We start from the raw sequence: 11,077 nt of genomic DNA, 5'->3' as shown, positions 1-11,077 counted from the left end.
ATCATATGGTATGGCTCACTATATGTGTTCATATTTCTCTACGTTAATATAAACCCCGTTCATTTCGTAATATTTTTTTTGTAAAGTAGCTTAATGGTTATTTTGTAGTTTTTTCTTGGTATAATTTTGTAATATTTTTTATTACACACAAATAATAATTTGGTAATATTTAATTACCTATATAAATTAGACCACCAACAATAGATTAATTTAAATGGTAAGCGACTTATTCTGTAAAAAAATGATAAGTGACTTGCATTTTAAACAAATGGTTGAAAATTGAGATATTGGATTGAGATTTCAAAAGACTATTTTGGCAAAAAAAAAATCTTGAAGATTTTAAAAGACTTTGTGAGATCATATTGATTTGGTGAGATTTTAAAAGACTTTTTACAATCATATTTGAAAGACTTTGTGAGATCGTATTGATTTGGTGAGATCATATTTGAAAGAATTTTAACAATCAAGATTTTAATACAAGAATTTGTGAGATTTTATAACATAGACTCGAGGGTTTGAGTGAGATTGTTGAAAAAGTCTTGTATGTGTATTTTTAACTCAAAAGTCTTGCAAAATCCATTCTAGGCAAGAATCCGTCAAAATCTGTATAATTTTGAATAGCGAGAGACATTTTATAAATGCTGAGAAATCTAGATTGAATACCAACAGATTTTATTTTCCCGAAAAAAAAATCTTGATTGTCTTAATTGAATACCACAAGATTTATCTAACTTTTGTAAAAGTCTTGATTGAATATCACAAGATTTTTTTATCATAAAAAAATCTTTTAAAAGTTATAGGCCTGAGCACCAGTCGAGTTCGGTTGGGTTTGGGCCGAAAATCATCAAACCGATAAAAATCACAATCATTTTATTTGGACCCAATTCTGACCGTCTACATTTTCGGTTTGTTTGGGTGTATGGTTGTTTGAGTGGCGGGTAGAACGAGTCGTTTATTACGAGTTCGATTGAAAATTTATTTACATCTAAAATTCCATTATCCAAAAATTCTTCCTTATCAAATAGTAGTTGAATATCTCGTACACAATGCAAGAAAGGATAAAAAAGCTAAATGAAAAAACAAAACAAGTAGGATGCATTAATTTTGTTTTGAATATGTAAATCTAAAGACAATAATAGATAAGCATAAGAGAAATCATTATAAATTAAAAGACATAAAATAATATCAGAATATTTTTCATACCTCCTTTATCAACATATTATAAATTTGTAAAATATAACATTCATCTCCTATATCAAATATGAATAAAAACAATAAAGCGAAAATTATATGAGATTGAAAGAGGGAGAAAAAGGTAAAAAATTAATTCACGTCTTAATGGTACATGCCAGTTTAAAGACCCGCACCCGCCCATATACAACTGAATATGAACGTTTTTTTGCAATCGTTGACCGAGACGGACGCACACCCGACCAACTGTTTTAATGTATTGTCGGTTATCGGTTTCGAGTCGGGTCGTGGGTAAATGCTCAGCCCTATCCAATTATTGTTAGAATGAGTTGTGGTCTCGTCAGTAATGAATGACTGTCCTTATCCAATCGTGAATTTGTGATGACATCGCCAACAAAACATTCAACTCATTTCTTCCTTCCCAAACATTCTTTGTCTCAGCTGTTTCTTCATTTTTTCTCTGTTATCAAAAGATATGCACAAAATTGTTCAAAGGGTGCGATTCTTCAATCGTTCATCACTTCTAACACACTCACACTTCGACCAATCTCAACTTGTTTCCGCCTTTTCAAACTCAGTTACAATGGATCAAACTCGCACTGTTCAATTTCTTCATTTTCGGTAATATTCACAGAACCCTTTTCCTTTTTTATGAATTGTTCTTTCATATGTTTAGGACCTATCTGAATAAACAACTTAATTAAGCGCTTATTGTATAAAAATAATTTTGAGCTGATTTCTTTTTTTTTTTTTGGTTTACATTGAGCTGGGAATCGAACTCATGACCTATAGCGTACTACCCAAACCCCTCCTCATCACTAGACCAAACCTAGTGGCTTGTTTTGAGCTGATTTCATGTAAGCTATAAGTTGTTTTTATAAGTTATTGCTGAGAACAGTTTATACTATTGACATGCCATAAGTTGTTTTCCTAACCTCTCCCAAAGAGTCTCACAAGTGCTTATGCCAATAGATAAGTTAATCCATGCTAGGTTCTATGTATCTAACTAACTTCATAACTAACTAGTCACTCTAAGATTTACTAGTCGTTAAACCAATTGAGTTGATTTATAATTGTTCTCTATTAATTGATTTCTTATTGCATTTGTACTTGAATTGAATTTGGGCCGAGCCTAACTAGTGGTGACCAAATACATGGTTCAGTCTAGAAGTTGAATGCTCAATGTGGCAGTCATTTTGAATTTGGTGTCACAGATAGTAAATTTTGGTTTAAATTAGTGTATAGTTATTAGTTCGCTATGCCGTAATTTGAAGATATTTTCTTGGTGGAAGAATTATAGATTGGCCCTCTGTCATTCATTGGTTAATTTTTTTATGTGTTTAAATGTAATTTTGTACTTCAGGTAGATCCATGTTACCATCTTTCTACTTGTGTTTTCTCATTCTTTTGACCCTAGGTAGGATCTCAGTTTTAACATTCTTGTTTATGATCACTGAGTAGCATACAAATTGAAATTGCCTATGGATAAATGGGACAAGATGGTTGGCTTTTTGTATCTTTATGCATGAATACTTTTTTGCTTGTTGCTGTTTGAACCTTTAGGGATGATAAAGATCTAATTTTTGTTAAAGATATATATCAGCAGTAGAAGGAATACATGCATATTGTTTGGTCGTACTCATTACTTTTTAAAAATGAGGTTGGTAATTTTTTTGAATGTAATATTGTCCTTGACCTTAAATCACACATTCTTTACTTTCCAAATCATGAATGCTCCAGGGAAATTACAAACACAAGAGAACTTAGGAATGCATTTGACAAATACGATAAAAACGTTTTGTCTCGATGCCTGAACTGGACTTCGAGGGAAAATGATAATCATCATGCTGCCAGCTATGTGGTAAACCATCATTTTACAGCTGATCACAATGATAGATGCAGAAAGGAGTTCTCAAGTAAGGTGCAATTGATCTAATGTAGACTCTCCTCCCCCCCCCCCCCCCCCCCCCCCCCCCCCCCCCCCCCCGCATTTTATTTTGAAATTTGTTGTTAATTGTTAAGCAAGGAAGAATGGAAGATGTACATGCTTAACCAGTTAAATATTGAATCTATAATTTGTGCATTTAATGGCAATGTGATATGTTTGGATAATTATTTCTAATTGAGCATTTCCTGCTTCATTAACATCTTTTATTGATCGATCTTTTGTTGGAGAATTTATGACTAATAATGCATACAATTTTTCAGCTTCTTAAAAATATTCCAGACTTTGTTAAGATAGTGGAGGTTGGTGCAAGGGATGGATTGCAAAATGAGAAGGTTATTGTTCCCACTGATGTGAAAACTAAATTGATAAAACTGCTAGTTTCTTCTGGGTTGTCCGTTGTTGAGGCGACGAGTTTTGTCTCACCAAAATGGGTGCCACAGGTAAGAATATGTTTATTTTTCCTAGAGACAATCAATAACTAGAGACAACTAAATACTCTTCTAATTTGCGTATTATTTTCTACCTTATTTTCTGTATAATCTTTCCATTAGGTCTTACACGTGCTTTTATTTGTCAATGCAATGTGTCCAGAGATTCTTATCTCGATTACTGTTCCTATATTTCTCTTGTAAAAATTCTACTTCCGTGCCTGTTATCAGGAATAATGATTGTGTCTTTTCTTGGCTCGTAACAAGACTTGGTCAGGTCTCGTGTGCGTTTGTTACTATCTATACCTCCTTTTTGTTGAAGTGTTAATCATGATTCCTGTTGTACTTTCGTAAGTGTTTTTCATCTATACACTGTTTAATGAATTGTGTGATCATCTGACCGACCGATTTCACATCTTAATAACTGATTTCAGTTGGCAGATGCAAAGGATGTATTGGCAGCAATCCGAGACGTTGAAGGTGCTAGCTTTCCTGTCTTAACTCCAAATCTCAAAGTAAGAATTATAGTTAATGGTAAATATATCACTATTTGATTTCGAATTTGTGGGTGGTTGTGATCATCTGACCCCCTTTCTTCCAGGGTTTTGAGGCAGCTGTTGCCGCTGGTGCTAAGGAAGTGGCTGTTTTTCCTGCTGCTTCTGAATCATTCTCTAAAGCCAATCTCAATTGTGGCATTGAGGATAACCTTGCTCGTTGCCGTGACATTGCTTCAGCTTCTAGAAGCCTCTCGATCCCAGTTCGTGGGTATGGGTTTGATTGATACATTTAAATGATGGATAAATTTCAGTATTTTCTGAAAACTTACGTGTTACTTCTAGTTAAAACAAAAGGGTTATTTATATGTATGGTCAATTATTTTATTGGACACATTGCTTTCAAGACACGGGAATTCATATTTTCATAATAATCTTGAAACATCACTTGTTGGTTATCAGATGTATTTGCACTTTGCCTTGGAGGTGATTTAGATCTGAGTGCTAGAATTATTCTTGAGCCGAAATACCTATTTCCATGTTGACATTTTCCTTTAGCTGTGACATGAATGAAGTCATATGAAATGTTTTGCTTTTTGTTTCATTTGTAGTTGGAACATCACTGATTTGTTTTGTCAATGACTATATTTGACAGTAATATTGTATATACTCATCATAGGGATTTGTTGACCAAGATCTTTCCATATTGGATTTACAAGTAGTTGAAAAGTGATTTAGTGTGTTTGAACTAGTATATTTTAAGGCAAATTTTTGTGTTTTAGCTTCCCAAGTTACTGCAACCAAAATTTTCTCACAAATTGAGCTAAAAATATGGTTTTACAGATAGTAGAATGTGTGTCAGACTCCCAATCGTCCTTACTCGAATCTATTTACTTTTTCAAATTATTTGAACAATCTTAAACAGTATTCTTTTACTTGCCACTTTCAAATTCATCAATGCAATTATATAGTCGATCCTGTTACTGATTTCAAACTACAGATACATATCATGTGTTGTGGGATGTCCTCTGGAAGGGAAAATTTCTCCAGCAAAAGTAGCATACGTTGCAAAATCACTTTATGAGATGGGGATCTCTGAGATTTCATTAGGGGATACAATTGGTGTTGGTACACCGGGTAATGTTTATTTTATTTGTTGTTACTTATATTCGTCATGCATTTCTGGTCTTGGTTGCTGTGCGGGTGTATCTGTCTAACATGTTAAAAGGCTATTGACCTTTATCTTGTTGATTTGACTCCTTTATTTAACTAAACCTGTTCTTGTCTTAGCTGTGTAAATGATTATTTATATTATATCTACTTCTGTAGAAGATCCTGTTTATTAAAAAAGTCTAATGTTTTCATGTCAAAGATCATTGTCTATGTTTTCACAAGTTGTTTCCCTTACTTAATCTGTCTTAAGAAGGAACTTGTTGATATGGTATTTTAATAGGAACAAAATGAAAAGTCTAAGGTGATTGGAATATGTGACTATTAAAATGAGAAAAAAAAAACTTTTTCCTCCGTGGAAAAGACCAAAATCTTTCTTAAATCTTATTACTTCACCGGAAGTTAATTGCATACCATTACCACCAATTTCTTATCAGTTTTTTTTATATCTATTAAGTTGTATTGATTGAGGTCTTTCATATTATTTAATCTACTAAGTTTTATGGTCCTGTCATGGTTCTTTTGCTTTATCAAATACTCTGAGTTGACTTGATATTTGTCATCTTCACAGGTACCGTCATTCCTATGCTTGAAGCTGTTCTTGATGTTGTTCCAGTTGACAAGCTTGCTGTCCACTTTCATGATACTTACGGTCAAGCACTTTCAAATATTCTAATTTCACTTCAGGTAAACACTTTTTATTCTTCAAATGCGGATATGTTATAGGAGAACCATTTTATATAGGATATTTTTTAAACTTTTTATGTCAGATGTAGCTCCTCCCCTTCAAATGTCAAAACTAATCAGTTGTGGAACATTTTAGATTGGCTGCTACAAAATGGATAACCTGGATTGTGTCGTTGTATTTCATTTTAAATCCGCATATATTGTTGGGATACTGATTGTTTATACTCTGTCAACACAGATAATATTGTCTTTGTAATCTAAAAGAACCGAAGTGAATGTATACTATCTTATTTTCTATAGCCTGACGGAAATAATGAAATTTCAAATCCTGTGCATGCCTTCATAGAAATAAGGGCTAAATATATTTTTGGTCTTTCATATAATTGACAAAATTTGACTTTATCCCTACAAAAAAAAGGCCAAAGACATCATGGAATCCTCTAAGTTATTTGTTTGTATCAAGTTAGCCCTTTAAGTTTTATGTTTTTTTGTAACAAGTTAATCCTTTTATTTTGCAAAAATGTACGCCATTAACCTTTTAAAGACATTCTGTTAGAAAAAATCTGATGTGTCTGGCCTTAATTTGTAACCAAGCTTTCAAAGGATTTGTGTCTTGATGGATATAGATAGAGGTCCAGGACATAGGGCTTCTTGGTTGTACACGTAGGATGGGCTAAACACACCTTTCCTACCACGTATAGTAAATAAAGAACACATCAGTTTTTTTGTAACGGAATGTGTTTAAAAGGCTAATGACGTAAACATTTACAGATAAAATGACCCTAGAATCTATTTAGCCACAAAAAAATTAGTCCTTTTTAGTTTATGAAAAATTATAAAATTTATGTGTTTTTAAAGAGACTGGTGAGGGATGGAAACACTATTTTTGTTGAATATAAACACTAAAACAATTTATTTATAGAGACAAAAATCAAAATTTTCCATTGGGATAAAAATATATTTAATCTTAAAAACAATTCCTATCTGATTGTTCTTGTTCATTTACTTTTATAGATGGGGATCAGCACAGTGGATTCATCAGTCTCTGGTCTTGGAGGTTGTCCATATGCAAAAGGTGCAACTGGGAATGTTGCCACTGAGGATGTTGTTTATATGCTGAATGGACTTGGAGTTAAAACTAATGTGGACCTTGGTAAACTTATGCTTGCTGGGGATTTCATCTGCAAGCATTTAGGACGTGCATCTGGTTCAAAAGCTGCAACTGCATTGAATAAAGTTACAAATAATGCTTCCAAACTGTGAGTTACTAAAGCTAAGATCATGTATCTGCATGAGAGGTAGATTGTTTACCCTCTGTTTTGTTACTTTTGTCCATAAAATTCTATGACCCCTTAGAGTATATGTATGTTAGTCTTTCCTCTCTGGTGGGTCACTGGGTCCTGCCTGTAGTGTAAACAACATACCTAGAAAGATAGAGCAAGAAAATCAACTGTAATGCTGTTCAGTTTTGCTTCTTTTATGAGTCTATTCTCTATTGAGTTGCTTTGGTTATATGTTGAACATTTAATCAAGTAATCATGAATAAAACAATGAAAATACATGGTATGTTCAAGTTCAACAGCATTATCATCTTTTAACACACATTTTTATAATGAAAGTAGTTCAAGGAGTTTCCATTCAAATTTCCTTTTCCTATATTAGAATTCGTATTTTAGCCTAACACAACCCTCAAGTTCATACTCAAGCTATTTTTTTGTAATCGACTATCAGAGTTTTGTTCTTTTAGAGGTTAGAGATTAGAGATTTTGTTTTTGGTATTAACTCTCTGGTTTTCAGGGGAAGGGGGCCCCGGTAAACCAGAGTTCGTTCGCGAGGTATGTAAAGCCTGACCAAGAGATTAGAGATTGAACCGAAGACAAATGCACATTTGAGTCAATAAAATTCATATTCACTTTAACTTAATCATCATTAACTTTCATATTGGATCCCATTCACTTCATTATACTACCTTGATGTCACAAATTAAGGACCTGTACATAATTTCTCCCACCACCTTTTCCCCCTATTTTATTAAAAAAAAAAAAACTAGTGTAATAAATAAGGAAAAATTTCTTCTCTATGTTATGTGTCCAAGTACTTTCCTGCTCACATCACAAATCCAGCAAGCAAATATTATAAGAAGAAATTAAAGATTTCTTTACTACAATTATGATATAGACATGGACCCCCCTTCTCCTTTTCCTCAGTCACTGCATTGGGTAAATTGGCTATTCTTTGTCAATTCTAGTCCTCTAGTATTTCAAATCTTTGCTCTACTTTGTCATTATTGTCATTGAAGCATGAATCCTTTTGCTCAACTACCCCTTCAGAAAATAATAGTGAAAATCAGTACTAGTTATAGATAAAATACAAATTATTGTCCTTTCTAAATGAGCTATTAATGCATGATGCTTCATTTCATTAAAGATACTCAAAGGAGTCTCTCTGAGTGAGGAACCTTGCTTTAAATGACAACTTTGTCGTGTACATTTATGCTTGCTGTGACATTCTGTTGCATAGAAAATGACTTGACAAGCTCGTGAAGTGATCCTATAATATTGTTGCCTTTGTTAGTGTTGCTCTCTTTACTCCAACTACTATACTTGATTGAAACAATTAACAAAACTATCAATTCCTTTGAACATAAACTTCTCAACTCTTGCTCTTGTCCCATCATCCATTTTAGGATCCCAGTTATATGGCAAATGTTATTTTATCCACTGTTGTAGTTTAGGATGTCTTGTAAGAATACAACCACACACTCATGAAATAAATACACTTGTTGTGACTAACACATTTTTTAAAAAGCCTATTTAGTTTAGTTACATTGAAAATTTGATCCCTTTTTGTTCCTTTGTTGTTGATATTTTAAGAAAAATAAACCAATCACAAATAGTGTGTTTAAGAAAGTTTTTTAAAATGTGCTGTTATTGACATTCTTCATTTGTATACATTTACATGTATTGAAAGAGAGAGAAGTTCTTATTGATAAATTGTCATGAACAAGATTTTAAATTGTGGCCGCATCTCAAGTTAATACTACAGAGAATTGCTGTCGAAAACACACCGCAGCTGGATCCTGTTTTCTTAAAACCTTGATTTTAGAAAGGTATTTGTGTTACATTTTTTCATGTGTAAGGAGAGCTTCATGAATTCAACTTGGAGTCCCATGTCATGAACCAACCTAATGTGAAAGCATATATAGAATTTTGGACAATCATCCCTTTTGGGACATGGTTTTGAACTGAAGTTAAGTTCAATTTGTATCAATTAGTATTAGAGCCCGGTTCGATCCTCGGGTACCAGGATTGAACAAGAAAAATGAACCTATGCCGGCTGTTCAGGGGGCGGATATGCTATCGTTTTTCATGTGCACGGAGGGCTTCATGAACCCAACTTAGAGTCTCACATTAGACGTCATGAACATGATGTGAGGGTTATATAGGATTGAACAATCCTCCTTTATCAGCCATAGTTTTGAAGTGGAGTTAGGTTCAATCCATGTCAATTTGAGATTCGAGAAGGACATGGAATCGCAGCGGTAAACCCACATACGCCAAGCCAGTTTAGAAGCTACATACATGTATGTTTGGATGGATTGTTGGTGAGTTTGACAAAGATTTTGTTGAAAGCTCCAATATAACTTTTGCCAAAATTGCGATTTCTTACCGTGATTCAACTAATCTTAGAAAAGTTATTGTTATCAATAATTTTTTGCTCGGAATTGACAGTGTATATATTATTCAGTGCATTAAATGTCAAATTTGGCTGTTTGTGGAGAGTTCTCCATAATTCTGATGCATTTGCAGCCAAATAGAAAATTATTCACACTGCACAAATTAAATGATGAAGGACGAAAATATCTGCTCTCCAAATAATTGTATATTCTGCACCCAAAATAATGGAAAATCCTTTAATAAAGAACCCTATTACTGTTACTTTTCCTTGTAAAAGGTAAAAAGTAAAAAAAAACAACCAAACACTACATTTTGCCACCACCCATTTGCAAAGTACCCCCCACCACACACACATTTTTTTTCCTACTAAATTCAAGCATATAAGATGGTATTTACATTTAATTAGGTTCAACATGATTAGCATGTGTATAATAATCAAAAGAATATATATATATATAAAAAAAAAAGAATAATCACATAAAAGTAGTGATTGAGTGATGCTTTGTACCTATGTACCACATTAAATATTCAAATATTTTTTTTGGTTAAATAGCTAGCTACACACGTTAATACGAAGTAGAGAATTTTAAATTCGAATCTAAATCTCTATAAATCAAAATCAATCTCAATAGTTACCAACTTAACTGCGCTTATAGTACAAATATTCAGGGACGGATCCAGAAAGTTATCGTACCGGGGGCCAAAATAGTAGTAATATATAATAAAATTAAGAGAAAATAGGATATGAATCGACATACAATAACAACCGTTTATTTTGCCAAATCACTCTACTACACCCCACTTTAAACAATTTTTTTTTTTATTTTCATTGGATGTTGGTGTAAATTTTTTTTTGTCAATCAAATACAAATAATCATATCCTTTTAGACAGTAGACAAAATAATAAACACTACCAAAATTCACACATAATCGTAAAATTTAGAGTTCAAACCAAAATAAAATTGTCTTTTACTTAATTAATGTATATAATCTATGCTAATATAGAGTTTCCATACATATATAATTGGAGTGGCGAAATGTATACATATAAATGATACGTGAGAGGGAGGGGGGGCCTTGGCCGCCTGCCCCCCTCTATATCCGTCCCTGCGAACTGCAAACATTATTCATTTTTACTCCCACTCTATAGTGGAAATGTGGTTGGCAATAAGCAGAATTTTTTTTAAAAAAATGAAATTAAAGTGGGGCCTAAATCATAATCACCAAAGAAAAATTAATTCGACTAGACTGCTAAGGACATTTGATTCTTAGCTTCATGATTAAAAGTATTGATGTAAGTTGAAAATTTTTATGCACATCCATGGCTCACCATTAATTCACTTCATTACAAGAATCACTTTATGCATATATAGGACACTTTTTTAAAAAAAAACATATCGATGATATTATATGCTGAAACAAATTATGGTCCCCCACCAAACATTTACGTATGCTGCCACAAACTTCAAGCACTTTATGCAG

The 11,077-nt window shown here is 33.0% G+C and overlaps 1 protein-coding gene across 3 annotated transcripts; it reads left to right on the top strand.

The window, feature by feature from the left end:
• The first annotated feature begins 1,512 nt into the window (after positions 1-1,512).
• On the top strand, positions 1,513-7,497 carry LOC123889992 (hydroxymethylglutaryl-CoA lyase, mitochondrial-like). 3 transcript variants are annotated; one of them, XM_045939529.1, is made up of 8 exons: positions 1,513-1,812; positions 2,932-3,112; positions 3,400-3,579; positions 4,002-4,082; positions 4,169-4,332; positions 5,062-5,198; positions 5,803-5,918; positions 6,933-7,497. In XM_045939529.1, exons 1-8 carry the CDS (start codon positions 1,667-1,669, stop codon positions 7,179-7,181), a joined length of 1,254 nt encoding a protein of 417 aa, XP_045795485.1. In that variant the 5' UTR covers positions 1,513-1,666; the 3' UTR covers positions 7,182-7,497. The 3 variants fall into 3 exon arrangements, with proteins under 3 accessions (XP_045795485.1, XP_045795487.1, XP_045795486.1); XM_045939531.1 differs by having other exon boundaries at positions 1,513-2,048; XM_045939530.1 differs by lacking the exon at positions 1,513-1,812 and adding an exon at positions 2,755-2,851.
• Positions 7,498-11,077: the final 3,580 nt, after the last annotated feature.

Source organism: Trifolium pratense, linkage group LG6 (assembly GCF_020283565.1).
Source record: "Trifolium pratense cultivar HEN17-A07 linkage group LG6, ARS_RC_1.1, whole genome shotgun sequence".
Classification (NCBI taxonomy): Eukaryota; Viridiplantae; Streptophyta; class Magnoliopsida; order Fabales; family Fabaceae; genus Trifolium; species Trifolium pratense.
Note: the sequence above shows the minus strand (reverse complement) of the source record. Positions and strands in the feature narration are given on the sequence as shown.